Source organism: Danio rerio, chromosome 5 (assembly GCF_052040795.2).
Source record: "Danio rerio strain M-AB ecotype USA chromosome 5, GRCz13ab, whole genome shotgun sequence".
Classification (NCBI taxonomy): Eukaryota; Metazoa; Chordata; class Actinopteri; order Cypriniformes; family Danionidae; genus Danio; species Danio rerio.
This window is the reverse complement of record NC_141025.1, coordinates 29,102,248-29,122,800: the sequence shown is the minus strand read 5'-3', so window position 1 is coordinate 29,122,800 and position 20,553 is coordinate 29,102,248. Positions and strand designations below refer to the sequence as shown.

Here is a 20,553-nt window from a genome sequence, read left to right as displayed (position 1 = left end):
CATTATTATTATTATTATTATTATTATTATTATTATTATTATTATTATTATTATTATTATTCTAAAAAATTGTAATGTTCTTTGCCTCTCGTAGCTCGGAGTCCTGCCCGAACCCCTGCTGCCCAGGCAGCAAATTTTAACCGCTCTACTGAAGATCTGCGCACTAAACAAGCAGCAAACTATGGAAGACTACGTGAGTTTATGCACCTCTTTTTATTGTCATCTTCTTCTCTCCTTTTTTCATTTGTTTTTACTAAAGCTAAAACAAATCTGATAACATATAAGGGTTGTTGTCAGCCACAGCCATGCCATACACACCCCAATATTAACAAAGAATCATACTTGAAAGCTCCTCTACCCTATTTCACCCTCTGAACTTTTTACACAACAAGTTCTGGGCTTGTTCCCAACTCACACGTAACAGCCATTAACAGCAAATAATTAATCAAGTTCAACCTTAAAGGGATAGTGCGCTCCAAATTGAGAATGACCTCATCATTTATTCTCCCTCCTTATGTGGTTTTAATAAGTTTCTTCTATTGAACATGAAAGAAGATATTTTGAAGAATGCTGATGCTGGGACATCATGACTTTTATATTGGGGAACAAAATATTATGGAAGTCAATGGGTAACCTGCATTTTTCTAAATATCTTTCTTTGTGTTCAACAGAAAAAACTCAAATAGTTTTAATTAAGTGAAGCGTGAGCAATTGATGACAGAATTTTCATTTTGGAGTGAACTATTCTTTTAATAACACCATAAACAACGACACTTTTGCTTATTCTTTTCATTTCTTGTCATTTTTTGCCACAAATGTTGCCATTTTCAAACATCAGAGGTTTTTTGGTTTGATTTGATTTGGTTTGTTTTTAATCATCACTTCAGACTGTAGAAACATTTGAAATGAAATCTGTCCAGTGAGAGATTAGTTGTTTTATATAGCTAGTCAGGTTTTTACGGTGAGTATTTATGACATTATTGATGGGACACTTGGAATAATATTCTTTTGTTTATTTGTGCTTTTGTGTCTGTAGGCCACGCTCAAAGCAGGAGTATGAATGACATCGCCGACACACCAAGCACAGACCAGGTGAGTCACACTGTCACAATGGCTCTTTATGTGTATTAAAAGGCCAGCGCTTGACAAGGCACAACAGCTATTGTACTGTTCATAATAGCATCTGCACCGGCCTTTAGTGTTTGCTTTGAACCTTTTTTAGCTGTCTTGGCCAATTTTACAGATTGAGAAATTCAGCCAAGACAGATTCTGGGACTCAGCTCATCTTTTTTTCTTTCTTGGCTTAAACAAATTAGGTTTTAATGAGCAGTTTCAATTGTAATCTAAAACAAAATAAATATGTTTTCTTAATATAAGTGTCAAAAAAATCATTATGAATCTAAAAAGTAAAGGTGGAAAAAGTATAATAACGGATTTATTATCGCTGAGGAAAAATTAATCGTGATTAATTGTATCTAAAATAAGTTTGTTTTGACATAATATACTGTATATACAGCCTCTATACAGCCTTTTATATATATATATATATATATATATATATATATATATATATATATATATATATATATATATATATATATTTCTGAAATAATGTTTAACAGAGCAAATAAATTATCACAGTATGTCTGATCATATTTTTTCTTCTGGAGAAAGTCATATTTGTTTTATTTCTGCCAGAATAAAAGCAGTTTTAAATTAAAAAAAAAAAAAAAACTTTTTAAGGTCAAAATTATTACCCTTTTTAAGCTATATTTTTTCTGATAGTCTACAGAACAATCATTATACAATAACTTGCCTAATTACCCTAACCTGCCTACTTAACCTAATTAACCTAGTTAAGCCTTTAAATGTCACTTTAAGCTATATAGAAATGTCTTGAAAAATATCTAGAAAAATATTATTTACTGTCATCATGGCGCAGATAAAATAAATCAGTTATTAAAAAAGAGGTATTAAAACTATTATGTTTAGAAATGTGTTGAAACCTCTAAAGACATGTACAGTTGGGGTCAGAATCAGAAAAGGAGGCAAATAATTCTGACTTTAACTGTATATTTACCATGATTTACCGAAGACACCTAAAACTAATTAATTCCATGTAAAAATAGCTTACATACTATCATACTTTACAGAATCATCTGATTAAAATACTCGATTTAAGGATCACAGTACAGCCTGAAAATAATAATTTCTACATTAAAGTGTATATACTTTGATTCTTTATACAACAATTATACTAATTTATCAGCAAAATTATTTGAATGTTTTAATTTCTAAAGATTCATTTCTTAGGACTTGATTTTGATGGTCCCAATTGTGCATTTTGTCAATTAAAAGTTGCATTTCAATTAAAGTACATGCCAATTAATTCTCATTTGAGTATCAATAAACTGCTTAATATCTGCTGATACTGCTCCTTCAACAGACATTTAACTGACTATAGAAAACATGTCAACTTAACCCTCATCTCTAACTCCAACCTAACAGTTTACGTATAATCCAATGAGAATTAGTTGGCATGTAGATGCAATGTAGCTTAAAGTTCTTGACAAGTTACTGCCATAGTAGATTTGATGTTTTTAATGTTATAATAACATGGTGTTTCCTAGTGCTGGGTTGTGGTTTGAAGGGCATCCGCTGCATAAAACACATCCTGGATAAGTTGGCCGTTCGTTACGCTGTGGTGAGCCCTGAATAAAGGGACTAAGCCGAAAAGAAAATGAATTAATAAATGACTGAATAATGTGGTGCCATTCACCAGTTTTGGGTAATGTAGTGCGGCTTTTGTTGAATCTGCTTTTGTGCTAAATATGTAAATGGCAAACGTTATAGATTGTTTCATATGAAGGGAATGCTACAGTATGTATAAGTGTGTGTGGTACCGGCCATCTGATGTGCTGTGCTGTAATGTGGCCTGGTGTCTGGGTCAGTATTGATCTTACATCGGGGAAACGTGCTCATCTGATTGTGCGGTCCTCGTGCTACGCTCTCACATGCAGAGAGACACCCGGGAGCTCTTCAAAATGGTGTCACTGTCTCCATTTTGTTCATAGGCGCACAGCGTACAAGGGTGTACCCACTGATTTATGTTTTGCTTTTGTTCACAAAAATAAATTGAAATTATTTTGAAAGATTATGTCATTTAAATCTTTGTTTGTTAGTCGTGTGGCCCTGCAAACTAATAGCTGGAATAAAAAAAAAAACACTGCAGCATATATGAAGACAATCTGAACACATTGAACATGCAGGATAATTAACTTTTACACTTACTGGCCACTTTATTAGGCACACCTTACTCCTGGGTTGGACACCCTTTTGCCTTAAGAACTGCGTCAATCCTTCATGACCCAAAGGTGCTCTATTGGATTAAGTATCTATTGAGTACTCTATTTCTAGTGACTGTGGAGATAATTTGAGTACATTGAACTCATTGTCATGTACAAGAAACCAGTCTGAGATGATTCATGCTTTTTGACATGTTGCCTTATCCTGCTGGAAGTAGACAACAAAAGATGGGTACACTGTGGTCCTAAAAAGATGAACATGGTCAGCAACAATACTCAGGTAGGCTGTGGCTTCGACACGATACCCAATTGGTACTATTGGGCCCAAATTGTGCCAAGAAAATATCCCCCACACCATTACACCACCACTAGCCTGAACCATTGATACGACACAGGATAGGTACATGCTTTCATGTCGTTGATGCCAAATTCTGACCCTACCATCTGAATATTGCAGCAGAAATTACGACTCATCAGACCAGGCAACGTTTTTCCAATCTTCTATTGTCCAATTTTGGTGAGCCTGAGCAAATTTTAGTCTCAGTTTCCTGTTCTTAACTGACAAGAGGGCACCCTGTGTGGTCTTCTGCTGCTGTAGCCCATCCGCCTCTGAGTTTGACGTGTTGTGTGTTCAGAGATGCTCTTGTGCATATCTTGTAACGAGTGGTTATTTGAGTTACTGTTGCCTTTTAATTCGCTTGAACCAGTCTAGCAATTCTCCTCTGACCTCTGGTATCAAGAAAGCATTAGCACCCACAGAACTGCCGCTCACTGGATATTTTTTTTTCAGACCATTCTCTGTAAACCTTAGAGATAGTTGTACATGAAAATCCAGGTAGATCAGCAGTGTCTGAAATACTCAGACCAGCCCGTCTGGCACCAACAACCATGCCACATTCAAAGTCACTATTCTGCTGATGGGTTTGAACTTCAGCAGATTGTCTTGAACATGTCTACAAGCCTAAATACATTGAGTTGCTACCATGTGATTGGCTGAAAAGAAATTTGCATTAACAAGCAGTTGGACAGGTGTACCTAATAAAGTGGCCGGTGAGTGTATAATCATATAAATAACCTATATATTCATTACATCAGAGAAAAGCTTAACCAAAACACTGTTAAATCTTTTAGCCAAAATTTTAAGTCATTTTTTCTTAAATCAAAGAATCCTGACCAAATATTTTAGTGGTAGAAAACATTTAAAATAGAAATCACTCATTTAACATTGTAATAGAATTTCCATGGGGTCTAAAATTAAAAAATCAGACCTTTAAGCACACTGAAAAAAAATTATTTCTACAAAATTGTTGCAAACAATTTAGATGGGTTCAATTTAAACAAAAAAATTAAATTTAGTTATGTTTAAATTAATTTGTTTGTTTAAATTCAGCCCAAATATATTGTTTACAAACACTAGACCTAATAAAAAAATAGTTAATCTAAGGAATCATCTTTCAACCATTTTTTAGTGCATTTAAAAAAGCCCTAAACAATGAGCAATATTGTATTGGGTCTTAATTCTTAAATGTCTATATCTCTATATAACTGTAATTTAGATTAAATAAATTCAGCCTTGCAGACAACAGGCTGCTTTTAATAACATTTAAAAAAATCAAACTAGTATTAAAGAAATACTGAACATTTAAATCACCTTTAAATACAATTATCATTTTAAATCTAGTCCTACTATAGAAATAAAGAGACCTAAATTCATATCCAAACCCATTTCACGTTGTTTTGTTTATTAAGATGCCAAACTATTTTTGTTTCTTGGAATAGACCTCAACACATTGCGCCCTGTAAGCCAGATAAAACAGCAAAGCCTTCCTGAACCAGTTTCTTATTTATCCCTGATACACAATGTGTCTTTCTGATACTATCTTTCCATGTGAACGCTGTAACATGTTTGGTCACAATTTGTTCAGAGTTAAACAGGAGGAAAGCAGAATTACTCATCTAAATCCAGACTGTGCTTTACTCAAGGGCTTTAGAAGGAATTCTGCTGTCTTCCAAATGATAAAGGCTGCAGATATTTTAGTTTGAGAGTTTAGAATAGCACAAGCCAGTGTGGGAATAGCACATTTTCTGTTGAGTTTCACAGAGCATGAACAGCAGTAAATCAGCTTTTGTTTGTAAGTGTGCAGTTCCTGATTATTAGCACGTGAAAGGATTTTGATTAAAGAATGATAATGTCATTTACATAATGAAATAACCCATTTGGTTTGAACAGAACACTGGTTCGTTTGTGTAGAAGATATTTTTTACATAAAAGATTAAAATCATGCGTCTTTTCAGAAGTCATGCAAAAGACCATGACAGAACTGATGGCATAAAACATCAAATTAGATTTCTGTGATGGAACACAACTGTTAAATGACATCACAAGTGTCCAATAATAGAAAAAAAATAGTAAATAACAACACAAGGGTCCTGTAGGGGAATAGGGGAATAAAAGGGTTAAAAGACAACATGAGGGTCCTATAATTGATTTAAAGCTAACACTATTTTGATGGTCTGTTGCCTATTTTAATAGACTGTCTGCTTAATATCTGTTGATACTGCTCCGTCAACAGACATTTAACTGACTACAAGAAACTTTCCAAATACATGTCAACTTGCACTAACTCTAACCAAACAGTATAATCTATTGAGAATGAGTTGCAACTTAATTTCAACAAACAGACCATCAAAATAAAGTGTGACCGATTTAATACAACACAAGCATCCTGTGATTGTCAGGGTTTCAGGAAGGATGAGGGAGCGAGGACTCAAGTGCAAATGCAGGATAATTTATTGATAATAGAAATAAAATAAAAGAACAACAAAAACCACCCCGAGGGGGAAAAACATAACTTTAACACTAACAAACTTGGCACAACAAGAACAAGAGCAGGAACACATGGAGAGTTTAGACAACGAACTGGCACAGGACTCAAAACATGAGGGGATTTTAAAGCAAAAGTAAATTGACACATACAGGTGAACATGACAAACTAATAATGAGTTAAGTACAAGGAGGGTGGGACTTGACAATAGACGGGAGAGCGCATGACACAGAGAGACAACACAAGCCATGCGCTCACATAAAACAGGACAAGAACATGCAGCCAATGAGAGAACTCATTAACCGCATGCTCATTACAAGACAAGCACAACACTGAAGCACACGACAAAAGCACGTGACCACAATGTAAACACCAAGCCACGTGCTTTGACAAAAGACGCAAAACACGAGCACACGATAGATAAACACCTTACCGTGTACTCACACATAAGCAACGCGCATGCTTCATCTCAGCGCCAACCAAAACCAACTAGACGGAGGCGCCGAGAATAAAGCAGCGCGATGCTGACAGAACAAACACAAACACTAGTATAATAGCGCGCGTGTCTGAGGGACGCAGAGCACGCGCGGCCACATCAAGCGGCAGCGCGCACACTCTGCGTACACCCACGACGGCGCGCGCGAACACAGAGACAGAAACAGGACCAGACATGGGTAGTGTCAGAGCTCTGCCACCAAAACAAGAATTTACAAGACCAGAGTGGCAGTACCCTGACACTGATAGAATAAAAATGTTCCTACACTGGGTCCTACACTGTCAAAAATAAAAGTACAAGAGCTGTCACGGTGCAATAACTTGTAAAAAAGTACCTAAATGGTCCATACTGGTATCTTAAAGGTATATATTAGTACAGTGTGCATACGGTCAAGTTTAAAGTTATTTATACCCAAGGGGTATGAATAATTTCTGGTTTTACTGTATATGTAAAGTATGTAAAGTGTCATATTAGTACATAAAACATACAAGAGACATTATGATGGAACAGAAGGGTTAAATGGCAACAGGGATTTCCTTTGATGGAACAGAAAGGGTAAATGACAACATGAATATTTCTTTTTACTCATTTCAGCTAAAGAACAAGTTCATGAAGAAAATCCCCAGAGATGCAGAAGCATCCAATGTTCTGGTGGGAGAAGTGGACTTCTTAGAAAAACCCTTCGTTGCCTTCGTTCGTCTGTCTCAGGCCACCACTCTTGGAGGCCTGACAGAAGTCCCAGTGCCCACCAGGTAATACATGGTAAAACTCAAAATAAAAAAGACTATGAAGAAGCTTAAAGGAAAAAAAAATACAGTTCTGTCATAATTTACTCATCCTTCACTTCTTTAAAATCTACATTTCTTTCTTCTGTTGAACACAAAGGGATTTCTTTTTTTGAAAGAATTTGGTTAGTGAGAACCATTGATGTAGTAATAAAAGTCGATAGATCCCAGCAACCAGCGGTCTTCAAAATAGCATTTTTTGTGTGTGTTTAACAGAAGAATGAAATTCATGAACATATAAAACCACATAAAGAGTAAATGATAAGGTAATTTTTATTTTTGGGGGGTGACCTATCCCTTTAATAAACTAAAATCCAGTTATGTTTTCTCTAAATGGACAGATTCTTGTTTGTGCTACTTGGGCCTCCTGGCAAAGCCAAATCTTATAATGAGATCGGACGTGCCATTGCCACTCTCATGGTGGATGATGTAAGTTTGATCTTTTGTTTTGCACTTATCATTATTCATATAGTCTACAGTGAGTTTTTGCCATCTTTTATGCGCAATTCTTCTGGATAGACCTGTAGAAGAAAATAAACTCACACACTGCCCTCTAAAGTGATCTGAGATTGATTTCCCCAATTGAATCTGCAGCTCTTCAGTGATGTAGCATATAAAGCCAGAGACAGGGAGGACCTGATTGCAGGCATTGACGAGTTCCTGGACGAGGTGATTGTGCTTCCACCTGGAGAGTGGGACCCCAAAATTCGCATAGAGCCCCCCAAAAAAACTCCCTCAGCAGACAAAAGGTAAAGCTCATTTCTCTTCTACGTTTTCTTCAGCCTTTATTTATAAGTCTTAATGCTGCTGTTGTTTCTGTGAGAAGGAAATCTGTATTTTCCCTCAATGAGCTGGGTCAGATGAACGGGACGGCAGGAGGCGGAGGGCCTATTGAAGAGGATGAAGAGATGCCTGTTCCACATGAGCTCGGCGAAGAGTTGGCTTACACAGGGAGGTGGGTTTCTGAATGCACTGAATAGGTAAAATGCTTTTGGTTCAAGACTTTAAGCTAAATTACATTATTGTCAGGCTCTTACTCCTCATGCTGGTTTATCACATACAGTTAAAGTCAGAATTATTAGCCCTCTGGAATTATTTGCTCCTAGTATATTTTTCCCCAATTTTTGTTTGACAAAAAGAAGATTATTTCAACACTTTGTTAAACATAATAGTTTTATGAACTCGTTTCTAATAACAGATTTCTTTCATCTTTGCCATGATGACAGTACAATATATTTTACAAGATATTTTTCAAGTAGCTAGTATAAAAATGCAATTTAAAGGCTTAACTAGGTTACTTATGTTAGTTAGGCAAGTTAGGGTAATTAGGCAAATCATTGTATAATGATGGCTTGTTCTGTAGACAACCAAAAAAATATTGTAAAGTGTGCTAATAATGTTGACTTTAAAAAATTTTTTTTTAATTAAAAATTTAAAAAGTGCTTTTATCATACCCAAAATTAAAAAAAAAAAAAAACGAAAAAATCTAGAAGAAAAAATAATATAGGATATATTGTGAAAACTTTCTTGGTCTGTTAAACATAATTAGGAAAATATTTAAAAAAAGAAAGAAAAAAACAGTAGGATATTTCTGACTTCAGATGTATATGAATGAATATATGGAAAGAAAAGAGACGTGAGCAAAGACGTTTCTCCATTCGCTACTTGCATTTACAAAACCATTAGATATAAGGCAAATAATACATTTAGCTTTCTTTTTCTTTTCAAACTAATAGATACAAAAAAATAACACTAAATTGCAAAAATCCTCTAGACAATTGGTAATGTCTTAAGTGAATGTAGGGAGAAAAAGAAAACACTCTTTTGTCAGCAGCTCTTATGTCTAATATATCTTTCTCTGCTTGTGTCATTAGCTGAGTTTCCATCGTAACATGAAGTGAATCTTTTCACAAGACCAAAAGCGAATTAGGTGCATTTCCTCCAGGTTGTTAGAGCAGCTGATTGTGGTATTGGTAACCTAGTAACCAACAGAAAGCAAGGCAAGCATAATAGAATCACGTAGGTGTAATGTTCACATCGTCAGAGTTTATTCAGCTAATCTGTTTTTTTCTCCCATTTTTTACATTAATGTGTGTGTTGCCTAGCAACTTTCTGTTGGCAAAACATAACTTAATAATAGGGTAACCATAAGTTTACTTTAGATATGTATGAAAAAAGGCTACATTACAAAAAAGGCTGTATTTGTAGGGTAATGATTAGTGTTGGGGGTAATATTACTTAAGTAACCAGTAAAGTAATGCATTACTTAAAAAAAAAAAAAGGAATAATATTTGAGTTACTTTTGTGAAAATGTAACGCGAGTTACTTTTTAGTTCAATTAATTTGCTTTGAAAAAATAAATTGCTGAATTCAATGAATCACGCAGTCAATGAGAGAATGTTCAGTAATGTGTTCATTATTTTGAACGCATCGAAGAAAAGGAAAAGGGGATTATAATCTCAATGGACAGTGATTTTACTGAAGACAAATAGTACAAAAGTAGAAAACACATTGCTTTAAACTTTCAATAATCTGTACAGCATGTATAGCTCTGGGGTCAGGAAGTTCTCAGATAACATCCTAAAATATCATTTTTATATATATTTTTAATTGTTTTGTTTTAAAGGTAAATAAAAGTTAAAGTTGTACAGTGCATTGTAAATTGCGTTGTTAATCAAGCCTCAGATAGGTAATAAAAAGTCATGCAAAAGTAAGGTAAAGCATTACCATAAAATGTAACTAAAGTTACTTTTTTGGGGAGTACCTCAAAATTGTAATGCATATGACGACAATCTCATTTTAGACAATCTCTAAAATCTCAAGATTTTCCTCTGCAAATTTTAGTATTACATATAAACAAATAATTGAATTCCAATATATTCCATAACTTTTTTGTTATTATTTACCCCACATTAACTCTCCATTATGTTGGCCACTTCAGTTCTCAAAGACTCAAGAATTTAACTGATCTCTAAATGGTATGTGCAGTTCAATTCTGAATGGCTCAAACAACCCTGCAAGCTGCAATATTTATAAATTGATCCTCAGAACCTAATGTTCTTGTACAGCGACCTTTAAGAGTCTTTAAAACCCTTTTGGCTATAAGTTTGAAAGAAGAAAAAAAAATCTCACTTTTAGGTATAGTTTGAGTTTCGGGAGCTCAAAGTGTTCTTGCCTTATCTGTCTTTGCAAATAATTGAAAGATACTCCAGAGCTCTTAGGATCAGGAGAGTTCATATCTAAGCCTAATGCGATTTTTAGCCACTAGTGCCATAGGCTATAACTTGGAGACAGAAATGGGTGCCATTTTTCAATGCTGATAATCAAGATCAAGCTCTCCTCTGTCTATGAAGTACAAGTCAAAGAGGACCTGTCTCTGCTGAATAATGGAGGAAACGTCTATGTTTACGGCACAGGTTCTGTGGCGGCCTTTTTCTTGACATGAAGCGGAAGCTCCCCTGGTACCCGAGTGACTTTTATGAAGGTTTCCACATTCAGTCTATCTCCGCGGTGCTCTTCATCTACCTGGGCTGCATAACCAATGCAATCACCTTTGGGGGCCTTCTAGGGGATGCCACAGACAATTACCAGGTACACCTCGCACTTTTATACCTGACACTAAACATGACAGTTTGTTTAATGTTGCATGCCATCGTCTCTTCATGGAGCATTTTACAAGCACACTTGTGTCCTAGCTTCATCTATAGCCCATTTCTTTTTTCTATCCTCTCTCTCTCTCTCTATCAGGGTGTAATGGAGAGTTTTTTGGGCACCGCTTTAGCAGGAACAGTATTCTGCGTTTTTGGCGGTCAACCCCTCATTATTCTCAGCTCAACAGGGCCCATCCTCATCTTCGAGAAACTGCTTTATGAATTCAGCAAGTGAGAGAAGCAGCATCCACACCAATCCATCATCATTTCACAGGCCATTATTGAGGACAATAAAGTCCAGCCTTGATTGCTCACTTTCATCAAGCCAATAAAAGGCCCTTATAAATCATCTCTCTTCACTGATTCAAAAAAGTCACTTCTCTTTCGAGTTTACCGCTCTCGTATTTATCTCTACTTATTGTTTCTTGAAACTTTTTTGTCCTCAGAAATAATGCGATTGATTACATGGAGCTCCGGCTGTGGATCGGCATTCACTCCTGCATTCAGTGCTTTATCCTGGTGGCCACGGATGCCAGTTACATCATAAAGTACATGACGCGCTTTACGGAGGAGGGCTTCTCTAGTCTCATCTCCTTCATCTTCATCTCTGACGCCATCAAGAAGATGGTGGGCTCCTTTAAATATTACCCCATCAACACTGACTTCAAGCCGGACTACGTTACGGCCTACAAGTGCGAGTGTGTGGCACCAGACCCGAGTAAGTCCAATGCTGGCTTAGACCACATGCGATTTTGAAGCGTTCCTGTAATTATGAAGTGAATTCAGTTTATTACATAAAGATTGATGTTATCTGAGGCTACGTTTGCATGACAACGATGTAGCCAAAAAGGGATGAGCTTTTCAATTGTTTTTCAAAATGATGCACAAAAATGGCCCAAAATGCTGCATTATGTACAGCTTAAGTCAGAATTATTAGCCCCCCTGTTTATTTTTTCCCCAATTTTTGTTTAACAGAGAGAAGTTTTTTTTTCAGCACATTTCTAAACATAATCGTTTTAATAACTCATCTCTAATATCTATTTATTTGATCTTTGCCATGATGACAGTAAATAATATTTGACTAAATATTTGAAGACACCTCTATACAGCTTAAAGTGACATTTAAAGGCTTAACTAGGTTAATTATGTTAACTAGGCAGGTTAGGGTAATGGTTTGTTCTGTAGACAATCAAAAAATATATAAATTTATAAATATAAAAATTAAAAACTGCTGTATTCTAGCCGAAATAAAACAAATAAGACTTTCTTCAGAAAAAAAAATATTATCAGACATACTGTGAAAATTTCCTTGTTCTGTTTTTAATAATGGGAAATATTTTTAAAAAGAAAGAAAAATTCAAAGGGGGGCAAATAATTCTGACTTCAACTGTATGTTGGACCAGTATTTACGAAGTCACGATGTTAGTAAACAGTGCCTGTCAGGAAGTGACAACCCGCCGTTGGAGTTTTGCATTGGTGTGCATGTACAATTTGCCACGTGTAAGATTGAAATAATGTGAAATAAATGCACAATTATGCACAAATGCACAATTGTGAAATAAATGCACAATTAGCAGATGAAGCATTTGGAAATACCCGAGTAACAAAAATACCATGTACTCCACCATGTACAACACTACCATGTACTCCACCATTGTTGTGTATGTTTGTGTGCACTTTTCTTTAATCTGCTCATCTAGAAACTCCTACTATACGTCTGGGTGATCTCATTATTTTCACATATTCTGATTTTCAGGTTTTTACACAGACACGACAATGGTGGCATTTTAAAAAAAAAAAAAACTTCCATTTTCTTCAGATTTATGCATTTTCAGGCCCAAAAATGATGTTGTCATGCAAATGAACAGGCAAAAGTATAAAAACTTTCCCATTTTTGGTTAAAAATGTTGTCATGTAAATGATCCCTAAAGCGGGTCGTACACCGGATGCGGATGACAGTTGGAAGTATCACACACCAGACGCACGCATTTGAATGTTATTTAATATGAAACTTTTCAGATGGCGCTCTGTGGTGCGGCAGTAGTATGAACAGTGTCCTATGTTGTAGCTAGGTGCCGCAGACAGCTGCTAACTTGCGGCACTGGTGTGCATACCCTAATAGAAATCTGGCACGATGGTTGGTGGCGCATCCAGTGTGCAACCCCCTTAAGAATGAATGGGAACTCTTTACAACAAGGCATAATTAGTTAACTTTGTTTAATGTGTTAGATATAATACATTTGCAATGATTTATAGTCTAGTTTGATTTAATCTTTACATTTTTTTAATTCAACATTCATAAATCTTAACTCAGATTTGTTCATGATACATAAATGTTTATGAAACTTATTATAATTTCATTTATAGTTGTTTTTTAATGTAGAATTTTCTACAGTATAAGTCATGACTGTAAGTCACACATGATGAAATCACACTGATGAGAAGAAAAACAAAAACATATACATGTTATGTTTCGGAAATACTTCAGAAATAAGTTAATTTAATTTTATACAGAAATAAGTCAATTTAATTTTATACAGAAATAAGTCAATTTAACTTTATAAACTGAACAGATTTGACAATGTGAAAGTATAGTGCTAGACTAATAGTTTAAAAAAAATACTAAATAGTCAAAAATACTTACATACAGCTCCTTCATACAGATTTGAATAATGAATCAAGCCTTATTGTAAAGTGCTGGTGAATAAATAATTTTTTTTTAAACTTTCATTTAATTCTACAATGGCAATTTCTTGTTTAAAAAGGCCTTTATAAAGAGAACTGTGTGAGTGTTCATGATTATTGTAACTTATTTGCATTATGTTTGTTTTTGCTGCAAACCCCCATACGTGGCCTCTGATTGACGTGAGTACTTTTTAAATACGGATGAGTTTAAACTGCACACATAGCATGTTTTATGAGTTTGTCCTCAAAGTCAAATTGCCTGCAGTTATGAATGAAAAACATCACTGAGGTCTTTTGAAAGTAGTCTGAGCGTACTGGATTGTTAGAAAAAGCAAGTGACAATTCACCTGCAGTCATTTACATTTCATTACATTTAGCTGGCTTTGATCCTGGATAAATCCTGCTAACAAATAATATTCAGATTTCCATTGGTTCTGCTCATTTTCCTCTCTGATTCTCCCTCTCTCTGTTTGTTCAGTGGCAACAATGATCTTCGATGTTGTAGTCCCAGTGCCAGATAATACCTCTGCTCTCTTTGGTGTAAGTGCCTAATGTCTTCACCTCACTCACTTCTGTGTTAGCATGACCTCATTAGAGACCACTGCATATGCTCTAACAATCACTGATTTTATAACCTGCAATAGCTATGTTTCCATCAGAAGTTGCTATAAGTTGCACAAATAATTAGCCAGCAAATAAAAACAGAATTGTCAATCTCTGGAAAACTGGTGCAAATTATAACGTAACCAATAATATAAAAGGATAAAATAAAATGTATGATGCTGCAACCAGAGAAACCACTGTAGCTTCATTCTACAGCCTGTACAGATTGACAATGTGAAACTATAGTGCTATACTATACTATAGCTGTTCGCCTGTTGGTATTAAAAAATAATTAACACTTAAAAATGCTTCCATGCAGTAAAAATGTACTGTGAGATGCTGCAACTATGGAAACCACTGTGGCTTCATTCCTAGATTTTACAGACTGTGCAGATTTGGTGATGTGAAACTATAGTGCTATACTATAGTATAGCTGTTCACATGTTGGCATTAAAAAAAATAATTAACACATAAAAATACATGCATAAAGTTCCTTAAAAATCATTCAAGACTCAGCTTGCAGACAACATACAATGAAAATAAACAGAAATACATACTATTTGTTCCGGAAATATTTTGGAAAGACTGCTATGACAGTAGACTTATGAAGTCAGTTTGATTCTACAGGCTGTACAGATTTGGCAATGTGAAACTACAGTGCTATACTATAGTGTAGCTGTTCACATGGTCGGTATTAAAAAAAATGAATACTTAAAAATATTTACACACACCTCAGCTTCCAAAAATGAACTGTAAGATGCTGCAACTATGAAAACCACTGTATCTTCATTTCTTGATAATAAATTATTTGATACTTGCAGACAACATACAATAAAAATAAATAAATAAATAAATAAATAAATAAATAAATAAATAAATAAATAAATAAATAAAAAACAGAAATACATCATATTTTGTTCCGGAATTACTTTGGAAAGACAGCTATTACAGTAGAATTAGATGCTGCAACTAGGGAAACCACTGTAGCTTCATTCCTTTGTATTCAATTATTTGAGATTCAGCTTGCAGACAACACACAATAAAAAAAAAAAACAGAAATACATTATGTACTGGAAATACTTTGGAAAGACTGCTATGACAGTAGAATTATGAAGTCATAATCGATTCTATTCATGCGAATATAAAATAATTAACACTTAAAGGTACTTACTTTCCCTGTGATGAGTTGCAGCTGGAAGGGCATCCGCTGCGTAAAACATATGCTGGATAAGTTGGTGGTTCATTCCGCTGTGGCGATCCCAGATTAATAAAGGGACTAAGCCTAAAAGAAAATGAATATATGAATGACAAAAATACTTACATACAGCTCCCTAAAAATGTACTGTAAGATGCTGCAACTAGGGAAACCACTGTAGCTTCATTCTTTGATAATAAATTATTTGATGCTCAGCTTGCAGACAATATACATAAAAAAAAACAGAAATACATCATATTTAGTTCTGGAAATACTTTGGAAAGAATGCTATGACAGTAGAATTACAGGATGAAGTCAATTTGATTCTACATTTACGCATATTAAAATATATTTAACACTTAAAATACTTACATACAGCTCCCTAAAAATGTACTGTAAGATGCTGCAACTAGGGAAACCACTGTAGCTTCATTCCTTGATAATAAATTATTTGATGCTCAGCTTATAGACAATAAAAAAATAAAAATAAAAAAACTGAAAAACATAATAAAAGACACTGATATCTTTTGTTTGGATGCCTAAGTTTGGATGAATAATACTAAGAAAACTGTAAATTGATCAAAATATTTAAGTGCATTTTGTTCAATTTTACTTGATAAATGTGATTTCACTTCATTAATTTCATGGCTTTTTAGATGTATTCTGCACATTTTTGTGCATTCTTGTCTTTTTATTTGGCATTTCTTTTCATTCAAAATCTCAAAAATGCACATAAACAATACTTCAGAGGGAAACATAGGTACTAATAATTTGTTTCATACCATGCCTTGATAAGTAAAGTCTAATTAGTTTATTTCAAAGCATTCTTTCATCTTGCTCTGCTGTATTACTTTCTGTTTGGCCTTGTCCTTTTTTATTCTCTCTTTTTCTCTTTTTTTTGCCATTTCTCCACAACAAAATCCTTCCATTTCTGCCCTGTCCACATTCCTCCCTCCTGTCCCCGATTTCTACCTTTATTTTCTCTGCGTTTCTCCTGTTCTTCTCAGTTCAATATCACAGCTCTGGACTGGACTCAGTTGAGTAAGAAGGAGTGTGTGAAGTACGGAGGCTCACTGGTGGGACAGTCCTGCAAATATGTTCCAGATCTTGCTCTAATGTCCTTCATTTTGTTCTGCGGCACTTACACCATGACTGTCACTCTGAAGAAGTTCAAATTTAGTCGCTACTTTCCCACTAAGGTAAGACCCTTGAATCAAACTCATATTTATTTTACACTTGTACTCTTCCATCTTTCACTTCGTCCTCATTAGTATCTTAGACATGTCTGTTCATCTAAAAGTTTCCCTCTGCCATGCCAAAACCCTTGAGACTTACTGTATCTTGCATACCATAATGTTGGCTCTTTCATTCTGCCTGATCATAATAACTGAAGGGATTTTGTAAGATCAGTAGGATCTTTTGTAGCGATAAAACCACCTAAAGCAACATCATGACAGGTGAACAAGGTAATGAGGGTATTGACATTCGTTTCTGCATTCAAAACAGCCAAATTGATCAAAAAGTGGCAAGTTTGCAGCCCAGAATCCTCCTTTTATCACATATTACTATTGTGGTTGAATTAAGGGTTGCACATCCTGTTTGGGATACTTCCTTTCAAACTAACTGAAACAATTACCTCAGATGAAAAGGTTGCAGTACAAATAATCTGTATCCATAGTGAAAAGTGAAATCAAAATGATTAGCTCTCTTGTAAAATTCGAATTGTTTTAAAAATATTTCCCAAGTGTTGTTTAGACATAATAATTATTAACTGATTTACTTTCTCCTTGTCATGATTACAGCACATAATATTTTACTATTTATTTTACAATAAAATATTATTCAGTTGGTAACACTTTACAGAACATGAATGATGATGTGCTAATATGTAAACTAAACATTACTGTATTATGAACTATTGATGAGGTAATGTATGCGCTAATCATCAGCTTACTTAAACTACAACATGAGTCGGTAACACTTTAAAATCACAATCCGTTATAACTAGTTAACGGTCCATTAATAAACTGTTAGTTAATGAGTTATAAATGACTTGTTAAATAAAAGTTAATAGTTTTTTATTTATAACTGTCTTAAAGATATCCAATAGCTGTTAGTTAACAAGTTATAAATGACTTGTTAACTGTATTTTAATAAGTTATAACCGTATACTAATAAATTAGTAATAGATCACGAACAAGCTGTTAGTTAATTACTTACTAAAGACTTTTTATGTATCAGATAATAGTTTATATATGTTATTGGGATGTTATTCTAAAGTTGCAGCTATTCTTTATTTATTAACTGTTAGTAAATGAGGAATAGTTGCAACGTTGGAATAACGCCCCAATAATCAGCGCAATCTCACGGCAATTCGTAACTTTTTGATTAAGTGGCTAATTCGTATGAATTCATACGATCTAATTAGTACAATTTAGTACGATTTGCTCATCACCCAATCACGGTTGGTATTAGGGGTGAGGTTAGGTGCCACAACTCCTTTTTAAAATCTTACATTTTCAAATGGCTGAGCTTGGGCGAATTAGCCACTAAACTGACAAAACGTACAATACTTACGTTTCCTTGTGAGATGAGGCTGCAGTAACATACATTTTCTAATAACTAACACTTAACTAATATATTAACTCTCACTTTACCAATCAGTTGTTCATAGTTTGTTAACCATTTACTAATACCAGTAAAACTTTAGTAGAACTTTTCTAAAAAAAAACTATTTTTTATTTATTTAGATTTCATGTTTAGCACAAAAAGTGCCCAAACCTCATTGGTTTTGTATTCTGTTGTATAATGCTGTTCTGCCATGTGATGGCTCAGTATGTGTGCTTCTATTCATTAAACACAGTGTTCAACATTTCATCTTTGGAGTTTCTTTGGTAATATATTGATGGTAATATATATATATATATATATATATATATATATATATATATATATATATATATATATATATATATATATATATATATATATATATATATATATATATATATATATATATATATATATATATTGTTTTTGTTTTGTTTTTAAATGAAAAGCATTCTAGCCCAACTAAAAAAAAAAGACCTTTGGGAAATTGGGAAATATTTTTAAAAGAAAATAAATTTTCACAGGAGAAAATGCCAATGGAAATATTATGCTTGGTATTTTAGCATCACAAGCATATCTACCAGCAAAGTTCATTGTAATTTGTTTCTAAAGATTATTTTCTCTTTGTATTCCCAACTGTAATATTACATTTAAGTGTGTAAAATTGCTGTGGAAATTCTTGTTTTGAGATTTTGGGTTTATTCATAGTCTGCTGAAAGTCATTTGTTAAATAATAGCTTTCCTTTTGAAAATGGATGGATATACTGGACAGCTCATTGATCACACTCCTTTAAAACCCTTTGCTGATTGTTTAGAGTTTATTGGAAGATACTCCTATAATCCACGCAAAGCATTATGGGGTTCAGGAAAAAATGTAGCTCTTTAGCAACACTGTGCTGCTATATTTCTGAAGCTGCAACTACATGTCTAATTCATATTTAATAAAATACCTATTTTTTTTTTTTGTCTATCCAGTTGAGGAAGTTAATTAGTGACTTCTCCATCTTCATGTCCATCATGACGTTTGTGGGTCTGGACATGCTAATAGGTTTGAAAACACCCAAACTCATTGTGCCTACCGAGTTCAAGGTGAGAGTATAAATTAGGTTGATGTTGTGTGACTTTTTCAATGAAGTTCCTTATAATTTTATTCCAACACATTGTTTTGTTTTATTTTTTTTTCAATCATGTAGCCCACACGTCCTGACCGAGGATGGTTTGTGATGCCATTTGGAAAGAATCCATGGTGGGTTTACCTGGCAAGCTTCGTCCCTGCTCTCCTCGTCACCATCCTTATCTTCATGGATCAGCAGATCAGCGCTGTTATCGTCAACCGGAAGGAAAACAAGTTAAAGGTCTCCATGCAGTTTGCTGCTATTTTAAAGGGGACCTAATATTCAAAAATATTTTATAAGGGGGTTAAGCTGTTTTTTTATAATCTCACACTGTAAAAAAGAGTCTACAGAGACACTTTATTTTGAGTTTCTTCCTTGTACATGTCATCGGAGGTTGGGTTGGGCTGATAGACAATGTCATCGACCATCGCCGATGGCCAAAACTTCACGATGCTGAGCTGACATAGCCCCGCCCCACATTTATATTGATAAATAACTTATTATTTGCATGTCATCTTAATAGCAACAACGGTCTTTTCATGAGCTGTGTTAAATTTTACATATAGCTGCCACTTGCAAGGCTGACAGCATCGTGAGGATTAAATGAAGGATTATACAGTACCTCTTATGCTTAAAATATGTAGATTCAGTGGCAAACACTGTTACCTGCAAACCCCGTCCCACAGACTTTACAGTAAATAGCTTTAGTCATTTTTATAGCGGCTTGTTTCCCTCGCTCGAAAGCTTGACAGACCTCCTGTGCATAGTTATGGTTGCTAAGCCATGATTGGTGTGGTGTGGCTTAGCAAAGGGTGAATTAAGAATAAAGCCTAGAAGGGGCAGTTTCAAAGAGTAATAAACAATTATTTGTGGGGTATTTAAACACTCAACTATTTTTCATCTTGTAAAAAGGGGCATAAAAGGTCCCTTTTAAAAGTGCCATAGTATGCATTGATACATTATGTTTAAATTGTTTTCTGATATATACACAGAAAGTTTGTGGCTTAGGTACATGTAAAATAAATATAGAAACTAGAAAAATCCATTTAGAAATTGGGCCTAGAATAAAAACCTCTGTTTTGACCTTATTTGGAAGGGTTGTGAATATTAATGAGCTCTTCTCTCATGTTGCCCTCGGATTAGACACTCTCACAGCGTGATGTACTCTGAAATATATATGGTCAAAATAATTTTAAGTTGTCAAAAAAAATTTGAACAAACTGATTGGATGTCTTGTCAAATGATAATCAGTTTAACTGAAGTGGTAAAGACGTTAAAGTTAAG

General features: G+C 34.5%; 1 protein-coding gene across 3 annotated transcripts in view; it reads left to right on the top strand.

Moving 5' to 3' along the window:
- The window catches only part of slc4a5a (solute carrier family 4 member 5a), a 72,532-nt gene that overhangs the window by 35,569 nt on the left and 16,410 nt on the right, over positions 1-20,553 (top strand). The window contains exons 7-19 of one of the 3 annotated variants that reach the window (XM_087253534.1): positions 95-193; positions 1,037-1,092; positions 7,221-7,378; positions 7,753-7,840; positions 8,006-8,160; positions 8,238-8,366; positions 10,828-11,002; positions 11,159-11,292; positions 11,508-11,779; positions 14,252-14,286; positions 16,552-16,743; positions 19,130-19,243; positions 19,348-19,509. In XM_087253534.1, the coding sequence (XP_087109660.1) occupies positions 95-193; positions 1,037-1,092; positions 7,221-7,378; positions 7,753-7,840; positions 8,006-8,160; positions 8,238-8,366; positions 10,828-11,002; positions 11,159-11,292; positions 11,508-11,779; positions 14,252-14,286; positions 16,552-16,743; positions 19,130-19,243; positions 19,348-19,509 (1,769 nt within the window). Of the gene's footprint in view, positions 1-94; positions 194-1,036; positions 1,093-7,220; positions 7,379-7,752; positions 7,841-8,005; positions 8,161-8,237; positions 8,367-10,827; positions 11,003-11,158; positions 11,293-11,507; positions 11,780-14,224; positions 14,287-16,551; positions 16,744-19,129; positions 19,244-19,347; positions 19,510-20,553 lie in introns of all 3 variants that reach the window. The other 2 variants (XM_087253533.1, XM_087253535.1) reach the window with 2 other exon arrangements.